Below are 19866 nucleotides of genomic sequence, written 5' to 3'. Positions count from 1 at the left end.
CCCTTAAAGGGAACCTAAACTGAGAAGGATATGGATTTTTCCTTTTAAAATAATACCAGTTGCCTGACTCTCCTGCTGATCATGTGACTAATACTTTTAGCCACAGCCTCTGAACATGCATGCAGATCAGGTGCCCTGACTGAATTCACACTGGATTAGCTGCATGCTTGTTTCAGATGTGGGATTCAGCCACTGCTGCAGCCAAAGAGATCCGCAGGACTGCCAGGCAACTGGTATTGTTTAAAAGTAAAAATCTAGATCTTTCTTCGTTTAGGTTCCCCTTAAAGAAAACCTGAACTGAAAATTAAAAGTCAAAACAAACATACACACGTCATACTTACCTCCTGCATAGTCTACTCCTCAATCTCTCTTCCTCTCGCGCGTCCTGTTTATTCACTGTGATCCATGGAATTCTCTGTCCTCCATTTTAAAAATGGTAATGACCCTGTAATAGCTTCCACGTCAGCACACTGTTAAACTGCAACATCGCCTACTTGAGCCAGAAGGAAACATGGACATTATCTTGCACATCAGTTGTCCTTTCAGCTACTTGTATAACTGACAGCAACTGATATATTTCAGTTCTGACAAAAATCTAGTCAGAACTGGAAGGGATTGTTGTTAGAAGAAAATGGCGAGCTTCTGAGAGGAATTGATGGTGTGGCAAGTATGTCATATTCATTTGCAGGTATATCATGGGTTTATTTAACCTCCCTAGCGTTCTGGACGAGCTAGGTTCGTCCAGAGACGCCGGAGGTGACCGCTCAGGCCCCGCTGGGCCGATTTGAATACATTTTTTTTTTAAAAACACGCAGCAAGCACTTTGCTTGCTGCGTGCCTTACCCAAGCGCCACTACCCGCTGCGATACAGGGCCCCCCCAGCCGAGACCCCGTGCGCTGCCTGGCCAATTAGTGCCAGGCAGCGCTGAGGGGTGGATCGGGTCTCCCTGTGACGTCACGACGTGCGTCGCCATGGCGATGGGGGAAGCCCTCCAGGAAATCCCGTTCAGAACGGGATTTCTGGACGGGCCATTGCGCCGGCGGCGATCGGAGGGGTGGGAGGGACGCCGCAGGGAGGGGGGAATCATGTAGCTAGCGCTAGGCTAGCTACATGAAAAATAAAAAAAAATTGTGCAAAAAACGGCCGCGGGAATCAGAACGCCAGGCAGGTTAAATAATTTTACTCAGTTAAGGTTCCCTTGAAAGAGAACCAGAGATGAGAGGAATATGGAGACTACCATATTTCCTTCCTTTTAAATACCAATCGCTTGGCAGTCCTCTTGATCCTGTGTCTATAATCCTTTTAGCCATAGCCCCTGAACAAGCATGCAGCACATCAGGTACTCTGACTCAGCTGATTCAGGTTTTAATGGATTAGTCATATGCTTGTTTCAGGGCCTGTTTCCACTACATGCAGATTCTGGATGCAGAAAACTGGAGTCCAATGAATGCCTATAGGAAATCTGCATCAGAAAAATCTTGTTTAGTGGAAACAGGCCCTTAGGCATTCATTGGAGTCAGTTTTCTGCATCTAGAATCTGTGTGTAGTGGAAACAGGTCGGGTTTTGACTCAGACACTACTTATGCCAAAAGATCAACAGGGCTGCCAAGCAACAGGTACAGCCTTCATATCCCTCTCACCTCTGGTTCACTTTAACCAGTACACTATCCAGCCACTGGATAGTGTATATGTGGATATGTAGAACACTAAAAATTACTATTATAAAAACAATGCATTCTACTTTAACACGTAACTTTGTGCAGCTTGTGAGTTAAGTCCGTCTTACCTGACTGCATCCAGCCTCTTGTTCTGTCGGATGAGTTCTATGAACTCCTGAATCCTCAGGCTAAATTCCAGACAGCTCTGAAGGAGGAAGACATGGTGAAAAATGACTTTGGAAGAAAACGCTTTTTGTAAGGGAAGCCTGCCTTGTAGTCTACGGCCTCCACCACCTACGGCTGGCTCCCCACTTCTGTTTCCAACAATACAATGTTTTAAAAACCAATAAAACAAAGCAGCACAATTCTAGGACACATTTACTTAAAGGGGCACTATGGCAAAAAAAATTGTTAAAGTTAAAAAGTTAAAATTTGTGCAAACATATACAAAAAAGTACATTTTTTCCAGAGTAAAATGAGCCATAAATGACTTTTCTCCTATGTTGCTGTCACTTACAGTAGGTAGTAGAAATCTGACAGAAGTGACAGGTTTTGGATTAGTCCATCTCTTCATAGGGTATTCTCAGGGATTTATTTTCAAAAGCACTTAGTGAATGGCAGTTGCTCTGTCCAACTGCCAAAAAACTGTGTAGGGAGCAGGGAAGCTGGCCAGCATCATTGTTTAAATCCTATTTAGGGAATATCTTTATAAAGAATAAAAGCCTTGCTGAGAATCCCCTATGGATGGACTAGTCCAAAACCTGTAAGTGACAGCAACACAGGAAAAAAGTAATTTATGACTCATTTTACTCTAGCAAAAAAAACGTTCTTATTTGTCTGTTTGCACATATTTTTAATTTTACGTCATAGTGCCCCTTTAAAAGCAAAGCACTATTCACTACGGTTTTTGGCCTCAGCTTTCTGATGTTTATAGAGGAACTGAAATCAGAATTCCTCTACGCTAAAAGATTAGCCACTGCTTGATAACCTTTATGGACTGAAAAATGTCTCCATTACAATTTTATGGACATCCTAAAAAACAAACCTGAAGTTTAGAACTTTGTTTCACTTTACAGAGAGCGTTGAAGGGGTTAAGCCGCTGTGCTCACTGTATAGGGAGAGAGCCACAGCAGTTCTCCTGCAGACTATTCACAGCTTCTGATAACAACTAATTAGACACTTTGATCTCAGTAAACTGAACACAGAAACACAAAGCAATGAATTTCTCCAGCAACTGTATGTGGGATAAAGACTTTTCACAGTGTGCTGTGCAACAGTTCAGTTCCACTTTAATCTACATAAATGTAGACTACCTTTTGCCATCAATCTGAGCAGAGCAGGAAGGTGATCGGCGAGCATTGGAACATTTTACAGCACTATAAAGAGTATGGACGGTTTTAGAAGTAGATCTATCCGTGATTTGGTCTGCAGTTCACACATAAAAAGGGAATCCCGTGATATTGCGGCCGTTGGCAGGAGAGACACTTTCCCGTGCCTCGAAAGTAACTGTTGCAGTGCCATTGTGTGAGGTCATTATGTGTCACTTCCACATACAGGTCATAAACGTACATAATGAACAATTTTATTGTTGTTTTTGGCCTGAAACGTCCCTGTGGCTTGGTCTACATTGGGAAGACCAAGTGCATTGCAAAAAGCAGGAACACACACAGGCATTTAGGAACCTGGCATTGGGCAAGGCTCAGTAGGATACACCTGTCACATGACTTTTTTTAATGAGCGGGTAATTTACGAGCGGGCCAAACTGCGGCACAATTGCGGTGGTTCATTATGGATACGGTGTTCCCATTAATAGGAGGTGGAGACAGAGAGAGACTGCTTCTTCAACTGGAAGCAAAATGGATATGGAAATGTGATTGTATTGCACCAAAAGGTGAATGAAAATACACATTTTTCCTGTTTCCTCAAATTTCCTTTTTTTTTATTTTTTATTTTATTTTTATTTTTTTTAGGAGAGACTCTACTAATGAATATTACGTTGATTCTCCAAATGATGAGTGTATTGACTTTAAATTTATTATGTGCTGATGCATTGAGCGATTATTCTATATAAAATGGAGTTTATAGCAAATCTGAAGCGAAAAAAAACAAAAAACAAACTTATGATATAATGAATTGTATGTGTAATATGGATGAGTAGAATATTAGTAGCAAAGAAAAGGAGTCATATTTATTTCTAGTTATACATTTTTTTTATAACATTATTATTATTATTATTTAGTATTTATATTGTCTTGTCACTAACTGTCCCTCAGATGAGCTCACAATCTAATTCCCTATCATACTCCCATGTCTATGTATGTATTGTAGTCTAGGGCCAATTTAGTGAGGGGGGGGGGGGGGGCGCTAATTAACCTATCCGTATGGTCTTTTTTTTTGGATGTGGGAGGAAACTGGAGTACCCGGAGGAAACCCACGCAGGCACGGGGAGAACACACAAACTCCTTGCTGATGTTGACCTGGCTGGATGAACCCGGGACCCAGCGCTGCAAGGCGAGAGCGCTGACCACTACGCCACTGTGCTAACCACATTGCAGTTTTAAAACCACACTACCGTATGAATTTTAAGCTATAAAACAGAGCAGAGATATTGACCGTTTCAACTTTCCTGCAGTAAAATCCTCTCCTCCAGCTCTCTCTCGCGGTTTCTTGGCTGTTTAAGTGCTCCAGAAAACAGGACTGTATTCGACCCAAGTTGAGTCGAATAGCTCAGAGAAGCTCTTTTGCATAGATGAAGTTTATTAACTCTTATACTGGAAAACAACAGACTAATTTCTTTGCTACTAATGTTCTATTTCTTAGCTGTGCTGCACATACAATTCTTTATCTCAGAAGTTTATTTTCGCTTCAGGTTTACTTGAAGATTTTTGATTATTGTTACACCCAAATGTATTCCTCTGTTCTTTCAGGATGGACACTCATGTGTAGTTCCCCAATTTGTATTTGCATATATTATGTCACTTCCTGAGGGTGGGTATTTAATACCTGTTTGGACTGTGGGTGATACACCTGAAGAAGGGCTCCGCCCGAAACAGGTTGTGTGTCCACTAAGCTCCAATACAGCTTAGTGAGTGTCGTGTTCTTATTTGGAATTGTGTGTTGAAAGACAGAAGTGGTAAACCTGTTCAATGCTTGGCACCAGCTGGCTGGGTATTTATCGGTTTCTACCTGATGTTGAAGTATTATCTACTATAATAATGAGTCCCGATTACATCAGATCAGGCAAGTGTTTAAAGCAGAGGCCCGCCCCCATCATAACAGACTGTCTTTTCATACTGGAAGTAGTCTAACACTCAACAAGACTCTCCTTCCATTTATAGTTATGGTCTTGGTTGCTAGTCTACTTTAGGGAAACCTCATGGGGAACAGCTGTCCAGTCACACCAACCTCTACAGCACAAAGCGTTGTGATTGGCTGAACAGTGTGGGCGTAGTGTACTACACCCTATTGAAAACCTAGCAGTTGGAGAGGCGGCTGTCCACCCAATCACGTTAGCTGAATTTCCTTATGGGGTTCCCTGCTGGGTCCCCATTGTCTTGTTGCAGCCCTATTTGCTCATCACACATGCAGGCCATGCGTCCCGCCTCAATCTATCCGTCTCCTTTAGTGATCACCTAGGCGTCTGCATAGTTAAACTGTAAATAAACAGGCCCCAGAAATAGCTTACCTTCATTTTCCTAAGTCTGGATTTGTTATCGTGGCACCAGGCCAGGCATGTCATAGTTTCCTGTCTCTCCAGAGATTCCTCCACTTCCTTGGCAGTCAAGAACATTTCAATATTCACTAAATCCTGCAAGGAAACATAAAACAAGCAATTCACCCAATGGGTTGATGGGAATTACTCTGCCAGATCTGATGGAGAAAAACAATTCTGTAAATTAATCCCGTCACAATCTAGGCATGCAGTGGTGACAAAGTACATAAATCAGTGGTTACCCTTCACCAAAACCGCATGTCACACAATCTGTAGTTACACATGGGGGGGGGGGTCTTATTTAGAAATGGGGCAAACTGGCTGTTTTGTGCAAATTCCCATCATTCCTGCAGACATAAATGCAGACCCTGCATTTATTAAAGTTCCAATAAGATGGTTACCTTTATATGAATGGCAAATTAAGCTGAATTCCACAGCCATCCGGCTAATTACCTGGTGAGAAACCTAATGGGTATCTTTTTCAGGCATTTTCCAAGAAATGTTAAAAAGTGAGAGAAAAAGTTTTGTGCTGACATGTTTGCCCACATTGCATTTATTTTGAGCTGAAATGTTGCCCGCATTGTGCTTATTTTGTGCTGACATGTTGCCCACATTGCGTTTATTTTCTGGTGTCTGGGGTAACTGTTGCTGCATTTATTATTTAAGCTTCCTGGCGGTAAGCCCGAGCTGAGCTCAGGCTATGCCGCCGGAAGGCATCGCTCAGGCCCCGCTGGGCCGCCGATTTTTTTTTTTTTGCTACACGCAGCTAGCACTTTGCTAGCTGCGTGTGCAATGCGATCGCCGCCGCTACCCGCCGATCCGCCGCTATTCGTTGCGCCGTGGCCGTCCCCCCCCAGACCCCGTGCGCTGCCTGGCCAATCAGTGCCAGGCAGCGCTGTGGGGTGGATCGGAGTCCCCTTTGACGTCACAACGTCTGACGTCATCCCGCCCGTCGCCATGGCACCGGGGGAAGCCCTCCAGGAGATCCCGTTCTTTGAACCGGATCTCCTGATCTCCGAAGGCGGTCGGAGGGGCTGGGGGGATGCCGCTGAGCAGCGGCTATCATGTTGCGAGACCTTGTCTCGCTACATGAAAAAGAATTTTATTTTTAATTTTTTTTTTAAAAACGGATTTGCTGCCCCCTGGCGGATTTTTAGCAAACCGCCAGGAGGGTCAATGGTCATAGTTGGCTTTGTTGGCTGCTTTGGGGTTACAGTATACTATTAAATAGCATCTCACAGTTTCTGCACACCCATGATACAAATCCTCGTTTGACCACATCATGGCGTAAACACTACTTTCTTATGCCTCGCTGTTACATCATTACGTTAGCTCCACCCACACAATGTCATGGCCACGCCCATTTTTCATTGCGCCGCAGCCCCCCCCCCCCACCCCCCCCAGGTTGAACCCACAAAAATCTGGTCACTGTAAGAAAGAGTGCGTGTTTGTGTATAAGTGTTAGTGTGCGAGAGAGAGTGAGTGTGCGAGAGAGAGTGTGAGTGACGAGAGAGAGTAAGTGTGCGAGAGAGAGAGAGAGAGAGTGAGTGAGAGCGAGCGAGCCTGTCGGTGCTAGATGAAGCAACCAGAGAGTTTGTCAAATCCAGTGGTTTGGGTACTGCTCCTAAGTGCAAGATGCAAGGGCTGAGAAGACAAAATGGAGAGCGCACTCTCAAAAGAATCACAAAATCGGTGAATACAGCTGTTGGTGGAATGCTCTCACCTGTGTGGTTGGCTTAAGAACCTGTATGGGCAATCCAGAAAGCTCGCTTTGTCCCACCCACTCCCACTCAGGACCTCACCCAACCCACCACCAGGAGCTGTGGAGCCAAGTCACCGGCTTAAGATTTTTACTATTTCCCGCCGATATACAGCAGATTAGATCACTGGGATCGAATCTGCTGTGAAATCGCTGCGCAAACGCCGACCGAACCATTTCCGTCCAAAATCTATCATTCCGTCCGCGCGGAAGATTTCGCTCGATCACCGGCAGGTGGATAGCGGCGTTCGAATGTCCAACAACAAACGCTAGTGGCAATACATTACCTGATCCGGCCGGCGCGTATCCCCTTTGTCCCCGCTGCTCCTTCTCCGCTGGGTTCCGGCAGGCTTCACTTCTTCATGTCCCGACAGGAAGTTTAAACAGTAGAGCGCCCTCTACTGTTTAAACTTCCCCCAGACAGGAAGTGAAGCTGGAGCCCTGGAGCGGAGGAGAAGACAGCGGAAACCGGGGGAATCTCGCCAGCCGGATCAGGTAATGTATGCGCGAGGGGGGGCGTCAGCTTCACAGATGGTGAATCGATTTCATGCTGAAATCGATTCACAATCTGTTTGCAGTAAAGGCAGCCATACGATCCCTCTATGATCAGATTCGATCAGAGAGGGATCTATCTGTTAGTCAAACTAATGGCAAATCGACCAGTTTATGGCCACCTTTAGTGGGACAAAGCGAGCTTGCTGGATATCCCATACAGGTTTTTCAGCCAACCACACAGATGAGAGCATCCCACCGGCAGCTGTATTCAACTGTGTTTCTTCTGAGAGTGCTCTCCCCATTTTGTCTTTACAGAGAATGCACTTGTGTAAAAACACCTGTCTGTTTTGGCTCATCAGGTCTCTAAAGGTGAAGCAGAGTAGTGTCAAAATACAGTTGCAAGAATAAATATGTGAACCCTTTGGTATTATATGGATTTCTGCACAAATTGGTCATAAAATGTGATCTGATCTTCATCTAAGTCACAACAATAGACAATCACAGTCTGCTTAAACTAATACCACCCAAATAATTAAAGGTTTCCAGGTTTCTATTGAACACACCATGTTAACATTCCGAGTGCAGGTGGAAAAGGTATGTGAACCCCTAGACTAATGACATCTCCAAGAGCTAACTGGAGTGAGGTGTCAGTCAGCTGGAGTCCAATCAATAAGATGGGATTGGAGGTGTTGATTACAGCTGCCCTGCCCCATACAAAACACACACCAGTTTTGGGTTTGCTTTTCCCAAGAAGTATTGCCTGATGTGAATGATGCCTCGCACATCCATGTACAGCAGGGTCCCCTTCAGTTATGCACAGACGCCTTGGGCTTCAGCTCCCTATTTACATGTATTGCTCCCTATTTACAGCCTCTGTATTCCATGTGCAGTCTCTTCTGCCATATGCAGCAACCACTCTTCCAGGTCCGGACGCCCCTAAGCCAGCTGCTGCCCAAGGCCCAGGTCTTGGTGGCCTTTCCAGAAATCCTGCCCTGCAGGCAGCTGGAAACTGGGCCAATCAAATGCACTTCCTGATGATTACAATTGGCCCAATTTCAAGCTGCACACATTCTACGTGTAAGCCGGAATCATTAGCATCTCACTGACCAGCTCTAGTCATGACATGCCGAGCAGGAGCAGCTTCTAATATGTTCTAATTCCTTCACATGTGCATGACTGCCACAGACACGGGGCTCTAGTAAGCTGGCAGAACTCGTGCTTGGTGGAGTTTTCTGTAAACCTGACAGGGAAAGAACCTTTCCAGTAACTGTGTGACCATGAGTCAGTGACCCGGGGCTGGTATGCTGAGATCGGCCTTTGTGGTTTTTTGGGCTTCATGGAGGACTTTATTCCACCATACAGGCAAGCCAGAAACACAATGAAGAGCAGCTGTTCAAACGGATGAAGTGAAGGACTCCAGCTAACATCCAGGAAGCAGCACAGCACTCTCCCTGGCTTGGCAAGGAACACACATTCCAGGCATACAAGAGGAGCTGCAAGATCCAGGCAGAGGAATACATGGCAGAGGAGCTGGAGGCAGACAATACAGAGACCCGACATGTCACATGCATGGAAGACAGTACATAATGCAGACATATACATATGTCACATGCATGGCAGAGGCACTGGAGGCAGACAGTACAGATATCACATGCATGGCAGAGGCACTGGGGGCAGACAGCACAGATATATCACACGCATGGCAGAGGCACTGGGGGCAGACAGTACAGATATCACATGCATGGCAGAGGCACTGGGGGCAGACAGTACAGATATCAGATGCATGGCAGAGGCACTGGGGGCAGACAGTACAGATATCACATGCATGGCAGAGGCACTGGGGGCAGACAGTACAGATATCACATGCATGGCAGAGGCACTGGGGGCAGACAGTACAGATATCACATGCATGGCAGAGGCACTGGGGGCAGACAGTACAGATATCACATGCATGGCAGAGGCACTGGGGGCAGACAGTACAGATATCACATGCATGGCAGAGGCACTGGGGGCAGACAGTATAGATATCACATGCATGGCAGAGGCACTGGAGGCAGACAGTACAGATAGCACATGCCTGGCAGAGGCACTGGAGGCAGACAGTACAGATATCACATGCATGGCAGAGGCACTGGGGGCAGACAGTACAGATATCACATGCATGGCAGAGGCACTGGGGGCAGACAGTACAGATATCACATGCATGGCAGAGGCACTGGGGGCAGACAGTACAGATATCACATGCATGGCAGAGGCACTGGGGGCAGACAGTACAGATATCACATGCATGGCAGAGGCACTGGGGGCAGACAGTACAGATATCACATGCATGGCAGAGGCACTGGAGGCAGACAGTACAGATATCACATGCATGGCAGAGGCACTGGGGGCAGACAGCACAGATATCACATGCATGGCAGAGGCACAGACAGTACAGATATCACAAGCATGGCAGAGGCACTGGGGGCAGACAGTACAGATAGCACATGCATGGCAGAGGCACTGGGGGCAGACAGTACAGATATCACATGCATGGCAGAGGCACTGGAGGCAGACAGTACAGATATCACAAGCATGGCAGAGGCACTGGGGGCAGACAGTACAGATATCACATGCATGGCAGAGGCACTGGGGGCAGACAGTACAGATATCACATGCATGGCAGAGGCACTGGGGGCAGACAGTACAGATATCACATGCATGGCAGAGGCACTGGAGGCAGACAGTACAGATATCACAAGCATGGCAGAGGCACTGGGGGCAGACAGTACAGATATCACATGCATGGCAGAGGCACTGGGGGCAGACAGTACAGATATCACATGCATGGCATAGGCACTGGGGGCAGACAGTACAGATATCACATGCATGGCAGAGGCACTGGGGGCAGACAGTAGAGATATCACATGCATGGCAGAGGCACTGGGGGCAGACAGTACAGATATCACATGCATGGCAGAGGCACTGGGGGCAGACAGTACAGATAGCACATGCATGGCAGAGGCACTGGGGGCAGACAGTACAGATATCACATGCCTGGCAGAGGCACTGGGGGCAGACAGTACAGATATCACATGCATGGCAGAGGCACTGGGGGGCAGACAGTACCGATATCAAATGCATGGCAGAGGCACTGGGGGCAGGCAGTACACATATCACATGCATGGCAGAGGCACTGGGGGCAGACAGCACAGATATCACATGCATGGCAGAGGCACTGGAGGCAGACAGTACAGATATCACATGCATGGCAGAGGCACAGACAGTACAGATATCACATGCATGGCAGAGGCACTGGGGGCAGACAGTACAGATATCACATGCATGGCAGAGGCACTGGGGGCAGACAGTACAGATATCACATGCATGGCAGAGGCACTGGGGGCAGACAGTACAGATATCACATGCATGGCAGAGGCACTGGGGGCAGACAGTACAGATATCACATGCATGGCAGAGGCACTGGGGGCAGACAGTACAGATATCACATGCATGGCAGAGGCACTGGGGGCAGACAGTACAGATATCACATGCATGGCAGAGGCACTGGGGGCAGACAGTACAGATATCACATGCATGGCAGAGGCACTGGGGGCAGACAGTACAGATATCACACATGCATGGCAGAGGCACTGGGGGCAGACAGTACAGATATCACATACATGGCAGAGGCACTGGGGGCAGACAGTACAGATATCACATGCATGGCAGAGGCACTGGGGGCAGACAGTACAGATATCACATGCATGGCAGAGGCACTGGGGGCAGACAGTACATATATCACATGCATGGCAGAGGCACTGGAGGCAGACAGTACAGATTGCCCCCAGTGCCTCTGCCAGGCATGTGCTATCTGTACTGTCTGCCTCCAGTGCCTCTGCCATGCATGTGATATATGTACTGTCTGCCCCCAGTGCCTCTGCCATGCATGTGATATCTGTACTGTCTGCCCCCAGTGCCTCTGCCATGCATGTGATATCTGTACTGTCTGCCCCCAGTGCCTCTGCCATGTATGTGATATCTGTACTGTCTGCCCCCAGTGCCTCTGCCATGCATGTGTGATATCTGTACTGTCTGCCCCCAGTGCCTCTGCCATGCATGTGATATCTGTACTGTCTGCCCCCAGTGCCTCTGCCATGCATGTGATATCTGTACTGTCTGCCCCCAGTGCCTCTGCCAGGCATGTGCTGACAGTACAGATAGCACATGCATGGCAGAGGCACTGGGGGCAGACAGTACACATATCACATGCATGGCAGAGGCACTGGGGGCAGGCAGTACAGATATCACATGCATGGCAGAGGTACTGGAGGCAGACAGTACAGATATTACATGCATGGCAGAGGCACTGGAGGCAGACAGTGCAGATATCACACGCATGGCAGAGGTACTGGGGGCAGACAGTACAGATATCACACGCATGGCAGAGGCACTGGGGGCAGACAGTACAGATATCACATGCATGGCAGAGGCACTGGGGGCAGACAGTACAGATATCACATGCATGGCAGAGGTACTGGGGGCAGACAGTACACATATCACATGCATGGCAGAGGCACTGGGGGCAGACAGTACAGATATCACATGCATGGCAGAGGCACTGGGGGCAGACAGTACAGATATCACATGCATGGCAGAGGCACTGGAGGCAGACAGTACAGATATCACACGCATGGCAGAGGCACTGGGGGCAGACAGTACAGATATCACATACATGGCAGAGGCACTGGGGGCAGACAGTACAGATATCACATGCATGGCAGAGGTACTGGGGGCAGACAGTACACATATCACATGCATGGCAGAGGCACTGGGGGCAGACAGTACAGATATCACATGCATGGCAGAGGCACTGGAGGCAGACAGTACAGATATCACATGCATGGCAGAGGCACTGGGGGCAGACAGTACAGATAGCACATGCCTGGCAGAGGCACTGGGGGCAGACAGTACAGATATCACATGCATGGCAGAGGCACTGGGGGCAGACAGTACAGATAGCACATGCCTGGCAGAGGCACTGGAGGCAGACAGTACAGATATCACATGCATGGCAGAGGCACTGGGGGCAGACAGTACAGATATCACATGCATGGCAGAGGCACTGGAGGCAGACAGTACAGATATCACATGCATGGCAGAGGTACTGGGGGCAGACAGTACACATATCACATGCATGGCAGAGGCACTGGGGGCAGACAGTACAGATATCACATGCATGGCAGAGGCACTGGGAGCAGACAGTACAGATATCAGATGCATGGCAGAGGCACTGGGGGCAGACAGTACAGATATCACATGCATGGCAGAGGCACTGGGGGCAGACAGTACAGATAGCACATGCCTGGCAGAGGCACTGGGGGCAGACAGCACAGATATCACATGCATGGCAGAGGCACTGGGGGCAGACAGCACAGATATCACATGCATGGCAGAGGCACTGGGGGCAGACAGTACAGATATCACATGCATGGCAGAGGCACTGGAGGCAGACTGTGCAGATATCACATGCATGGCAGAGGCACTGGGGGCAGACAGTACAGATATCACACGCATGGCAGAGGCACTGGGGGCAGACAGTACAGATATCACATACATGGCAGAGGCACTGGGGGCAGACAGTACAGATATCACATGCATGGCAGAGGTACTGGGGGCAGACAGTACACATATCACATGCATGGCAGAGGCACTGGGGGCAGACAGTACAGATATCACATGCATGGCAGAGGCACTGGAGGCAGACAGTACAGATATCACATGCATGGCAGAGGCACTGGAGGCAGACAGTACAGATATCACACGCATGGCAGAGGCACTGGGGGCAGACAGTACAGATATCACATGCATGGCAGAGGCACAGACAGTACAGATATCACATGCATGGCAGAGGCACTGGAGGCAGACAGTACAGATATCACATGCATGGCAGAGGCACTGGGGGCAGACAGTACAGATATCACATGCATGGCAGAGGCACTGGGAGCAGACAGTACAGATATCAGATGCATGGCAGAGGTACTGGGGGCAGACAGTACACATATCACATGCATGGCAGAGGCACTGGGGGCAGACAGTACAGATAGCACATGCATGGCAGAGGCACTGGGGGCAGACAGCACAGATATCACATGCATGGCAGAGGCACTGGGGGCAGGCAGTACACATATCACATGCATGGCAGAGGCACTGGGGGCAGACAGTACAGATATCACATGCATGGCAGAGGCACTGGGGGCAGACAGTACAGATATCACATGCATGGCAGAGGCACAGACAGTACAGATATCACATGCATGGCAGAGGCACTGGAGGCAGACAGTACAGATATCACATGCATGGCAGAGGCACTGGGGGCAGACAGTACAGATAGCACATGCCTGGCAGAGGCACTGGGGGCAGACAGTATAGATATCACATGCATGGCAGAGGCACTGGGGGCAGACAGTACAGATAGCACATGCCTGGCAGAGGCACTGGGGGCAGACAGTACAGATAGCACATGCCTGGCAGAGGCACTGGGGGCAGACAGTACAGATAGCACATGCCTGGCAGAGGCACTGGGGGCAGACAGTACAGATATCACACGCATGGCAGAGGCACTGGGGGCAGACAGTACAGATATCACACGCATGGCAGAGGCACTGGGGGCAGACAGTACAGATAGCACATGCCTGGCAGAGGCACTGGGGGCAGACAGTACAGATAGCACATGCATGGCAGAGGCACTGGAGGCAGACAGTACAGATTGCTAACTCATACAATGCATGTAGATTCTAGTAAGTGTTAGGCAGGCCTCAAACGTATTAAAATTTGTGTGCATTTTAGCAAATGTGTGTAAATTCATTAGTTGCACATCTACTAAAAGTCAATGGAAAGTCATACTCCTGCTATAATTTGTGTTTGATGTTTCGCATTGCAGCATAAATTCCCATTGACTTTCAGAAACTGTGGTTGGGGGAAAAAAAAAAACCCTCATGCATGAAAATTTGAATACAAACGCAAATTTTAAAAACGTGAAAAATAAAAAATTTCAGTTTTTCACCTAAACAGGGTCTGAATTGGAAACAAAGCCGTTCACAGTGAGTGGATAGCATGTATGAGGTAACAGGTCTGATAGCTCTGTGGTAAATCCTTGTCCACATGAAGTAATCTGCTCAGCGCTAGGCAACAGCACACTGAAAGTCCATTAAAACGAGGGTGTACCCAATGAAATGACAGCTCCTTCAATAACTGCTCCCCAGTGCAGTAAGTGCTGGCAGCGGCCTGGCACCGCACTGCTAGGGACTCCATTTAGAGGTAAGCAGGGCATCTTGAAGTGAACGATGAACCTGATTTATTTCCAATTGGCATCCGCAGAGATTATTTGGAACTGCATAAATATGTCACGCTGTGACAGTTCATTCTTCGAAGGAAGGAAGGAGAGGGCGAAGGGGAAAAAAAAACCCTCAGTGGGGAGCTGTACAATTCAATGTACTGCAAACACAATAATCCAGTCCTGAGAATGTTTGTATTAACATAAAAATGAACTTGTTCCAGCACATTTAAAGTGGATGTGTTTCCGAAGGCGAGGAGCTGAAAACCTTACAATTGAAATATTCCGAGTATGACAGTTCTCTGGAAAAGCTCTGGGGGTGAACAAAAGACACAGGGCATAAAGCAGCATTGATGGCTCTTAATAAAATAAAAAATTCATATGAAGCAAAAGAGAAAAAAAAAAAGCTGCAATCTCAATGGAAATGCCTTCGGTCGAAAGAGATGTTTTTGAAATGCTAAGTAAATATCACGTTGTAAGCTCCGCTAGTCTTAATGTTTGCTATTTAATTACGGAGCCGGCATTAAAGCAGGTGAGATAGGAGCGGCTTTCAATAATGCCACAGAGCTGAATTATAACATGAGATTATTATCACAGCAATCTTTCAAATGAAATGTCACCAAAAAAGGCCCCTCCCTCTCTTATAGGAAATGTTAAGGCCATAGCAGCAACACTAACCTGTGTGCAATTGATGGGAGGGGGGGGGGGGGGGTGGCAGGGATGAGCAATTCTGGATCATCATTTTGCTTGTAAGGTGGTAAAATAATGAATAGTAAAGCAGGAAGTGTCTGATGCTCCAGATGCAATCGTAAAAGCTGCTATGTGGACCTGAACGCTTGCACAGGACAGAAGGGAGACAGAGAAACGCACACTATATGTATTTAGTGAGTTTAGCCTGTCTAATTCCCCCTCATCAGTGACTAATCCTAACTGTAATTTGATCCCTCACCTGTGTCAGCTGAGGGCCTCGGCAGAGCAGCTAATTTGTAAACAGGATGTTAACCCCATGTCTGTTTCCATAAAAGCAGGACGTAGACATACAGCAGATATATTGCAAGATTTGTATCAGCTGTAACAAAGACATGTTTTTTCTTTAAAGGTTACTATGCTGTTGCTTATCTTTTAGAGCAGAAAGGAAGTTCTGAATTCAGGTCCAATTTTAAGGACGTCTGAAGTGAGAGGGTTTTGGAGGCTGCCATATTTGTTGCCTTTGATGTGGGATTTGAGCCTTTGACCAGGGTTCGAATCCTGGCTCAAGCCAGTATGTAAAACAGTAATGAGTCTTTGGGCAATGCTCCCTAATGATCCTGGTCACACACACAGTGTGCCCTAAGTGGCTGTGCAGCCCTGAAGTGCTCTGAGTCTGCTGGGAGAAAAGCACCATATACAGTGGTTTGCAATAGTATTTGGCCCCCGTGAAGTTTTCCACATTGTCACATTACTGCCACAAACATGAAATCAATTTTATTAGAATTCCACGTGAAAGACCAATATAAAGTGGTGTACACATGAGAAGTGGAATGAAAGTCATACATGATTCCAAACATTTTTTACAAATCAAGAACTGCAAAGTGGGGTGTGCATAATTATTCGGCCCCCTTTGATCTGAATGCAGTCAGTTGCCCATACATTGCCTGGTGAGTGCTAATGACTAAATAGAGTGCGCATGTGTGTAATATAATGTCAGTACAAATACAGCTGCTCTGTGACGGCATCAGAGGTTGTCTAAGGCCACGTTCACATTACAAACGCGGACGGCCACGCACGTGGAACGCAACGCGTATGAACACACGCCATCCGCGTTTGTATGCGTTGCGTGGCTGATCCCATCACTGAAAAGTGAATGGGACAGCCACGCGTTTTGGCAAAAAATGCGTGCAGCATGCGTTCCCGGACCGCACAGGTCCGGAACGCATGCAGTTAAAACATCAGACAGTGCACTCTATGCACTGTCTGATGTCGTGCGTCAGCCACCTGCACACGTTTCCAAAACGCGGCTGGAAACGCGTGCAGTGTGAACGGGGCATAAGAGAATATTGGGATCAGCAACACCATGAAGTCCAAAGAACACACCAGACAGGTCAGGGATAAAGTTATTGAGAAATTTAAAGCAGGCTTAGGTTACAAAAAGATTTCCAAAGTCTTCGAAGACCTACCAAGACAAGGCCGTCCACCTAAACTCACAGGCCGAACAAGGAGAGCACTGATCAGAAATGCAGTCAAGAGGACCATGGTGACTCTGGACGAGTAGCAGAGATCTACAGCTCAGGTGGGAGACTCTGTTCATAGGACAACTATTAGTCATGCACTGCACAAAGTTGGCCTTTATGGAAGAGTGACAAGAAGAAAGCCATTGTTAACAGAAAAGCATACTGGCCAAAAGACTTGAGACTGGGGTGGAGGTTCACCTTCCAGCAGGACAACGACCCTAAACATAAAGCCAGGGCAACAATGGAATGGTTTAAAACAAAACATATCCATGTGTTAGAATGGCCCAATCAAAGTCCAGATCCAAATTCAATCGAGAATCTGTGGCAAGATCTGAAAACTGCTGTTCAAACGCGGTCCATCTAATCTGACTGAGCTGGAGCTGTTTTGCAAAGAATAATGGGCAAGGATTTCAGTCCCTAGATGTACAAAGCTGGTAAAGACATACCCTAAAATACTGGCAACTGTAATTGCAGCAAAAGGTGGTTCTACAAAGTATTGACTCAGGGGGCTGAATAATTATGCACACCCCACTTTGCAGTTATTTATTTGTAAAAAATGTTTGGAATCATGCATGATTTTCATTCCACTTCTCACATGTACACCACTTTGTATTGGTCTTTCACGTGGAATTCCAATAAAATGGATTCATGTTTGTGGCAGTAATGTGACAAAATGTGGAAAACTTCAAGGGGGCCGAATACTTTGGCAAACCACTGTAAATGCCTCAAATACATTTGGGAATAGCCACTGAACAAGCAGATGTTTTTGAACGACGACTGACTGGAATTGCTGCATGCATGTTTTTGGTATGTGATTCAAGATCAACAGGACGCCAGGCCAGACGCTGAATATCAACAGGACACCAGGCAACTGATATGGTTAAAATAAAAAAATAACTCACCACATGGAAATACTGTATGCACATAGTCAGCACTGCACTTTGTTACCCGACAAAGCCTTGATGTTATACAGGCGAAACATGTTGAATCAATTAGCGGATGTATGCATCATGGGTGGGAAACAGTTACTGAATTACTGCAAATAGCATAGAAACAGGTAGGTAAGTATTAAGAGGTGAGAATTAAGAGCTTTATATGAATTAAAAGAAGACGCAAGCTTAATGAGTGTCAAGAGAGAATTCTACAGCGTGGGGACAGTACTAGAGAAGTTTTGGGGCCATCGGTGGTACCAAGTTATAAGCGAGAAATTCATTAGTAGGTCACTATGTGTGGAGACAGTTGGACATGCTAGTGGGTCAGGAGGAACAAGGTTATTTGGGTATGCAGAGCATCAGTGTTCTCCCCAGGCTTTTTTTGCCAGGTGCTCCACCCAGCTAGTTTTGATAAGCACCCTGCTGTCATTGGCTCACCTCCTCCTATGCTGTAAGCAGAGTTGTGCACAGAAGCACCAGCCCAGCATTCTCTCATCACGCCCCACTCGGCTACGTTTTCTGGGGAGAACACTGAGCATAATAAAGATGGCTTCATGTGATGCTGAGTTTAGTTCAAGTTTGTCTTTAGAGTCAGTTAATTGCATATTTACTGCCGCCATGCTTCAAACTGTAACCAGACTAAGGCTATATACACACATTTGATAACCATTTCTAGAAAACCAATTATCCCCAAACGTTCGATGTCTGACAACACCATGGCACCTTTGAAGTTAAAGAGAAACCATAACCAAGAATTGAACTTCATCCCAATCAGTAGCTGATAGCCCTTTCCCATGAGAAATCTTTTCTTTTTCTCAAACAGATCATCAGGTGGCTCTGTATGGCTGATATTGTGGTGAAAACCCCTCCCACAGTGTGATGTCAGGACCATGGTGCAGACATCACACTGTGAAAACCTCATTACATTGTGGGAAATAACATCTGTATACAAAAAAGCAAGCAGCTTCTCCTTCCACTGACATCACTTGCCAGTAGTAAAAAGGTGGCCATGTGATAAATGTCAGAATGTAAATCAGGGAGAGATAAGATTTTATAATGGGCAAACACTGACTAAATCATGCTACCTAACGTACAAGTGTCCCTGGGTCAGTGCTCTTGCGCTACTGCGCAAGTCCTGCACTGACAGCCGTTGGGACAGGACGCAGGACAGGCCAGAGGGCAGACCGGCCAGCCGTGTGTGTGTGCGCGTGCAACGGCGGTGGAGTGTGGCCACGCGGCTTGCGGTGGTAACAGACCTGGAGTCAGTTTTTAAACGGGCTAAGGTCACTAGTTTATTGTAAAAATTAAGCACTTTTGTTCATTTCGTTATTTTCACTGGAGTTCCTCTTTACCGACAGCATAACGATCTACCGATGGATCGTTAGCACAAATTCAGAACCGAGGCTCTGGAAGTAGGTAGCACAAAGGTTTTGAATGGAAGGATTGTTTATCATCATCTGATGCCTGTGTTTTTTTTTTTTTTTTTACCGCTTACCACCAATTATCGTCAGAATAGATCCATCAGGCTGGATCGGTCTGTTGGACGATAACTGTGGTCTGTCAAGGTTGTTTAATGCTAATTTTGCAGTGACATTTAAACGATTTTCATCCAACGGTCATTCATGGTTTGCTCTTGAATGACTAATTGAATTTGGCTATGAGGCTTAAAGTAAACCTGAAGTGAAAGTAAAAAAAAAAAAAAAAAAAAAAGTCCGATACTTGCCTATGGAGAGGTAATGGTGTGTACACACTTGAAAGATAAATGAAAGATCTTAGACCAATTT

The 19866-nt window shown here is 46.9% G+C and overlaps 1 protein-coding gene across 1 annotated transcript in view; it reads right to left on the bottom strand.

The window, feature by feature from the left end:
* Positions 1 to 19866, bottom strand: part of MAEA (macrophage erythroblast attacher, E3 ubiquitin ligase) — a 77005-nt gene that overhangs the window by 31029 nt on the left and 26110 nt on the right. The window contains exons 3-4 of the mRNA XM_068271599.1: positions 5345 to 5467; positions 1788 to 1864 (exon numbers count right to left, since the gene is read on the bottom strand). Coding sequence (XP_068127700.1) covers positions 1788 to 1864; positions 5345 to 5467 — 200 coding nt within the window. The remainder of the gene's footprint in view (positions 1 to 1787; positions 1865 to 5344; positions 5468 to 19866) is intronic.

The sequence above is a fragment of the Hyperolius riggenbachi genome, chromosome 1 (assembly GCF_040937935.1).
Source record: "Hyperolius riggenbachi isolate aHypRig1 chromosome 1, aHypRig1.pri, whole genome shotgun sequence".
NCBI classification, from domain to species: Eukaryota; Metazoa; Chordata; class Amphibia; order Anura; family Hyperoliidae; genus Hyperolius; species Hyperolius riggenbachi.
Note: the sequence above shows the minus strand (reverse complement) of the source record. Positions and strands in the feature narration are given on the sequence as shown.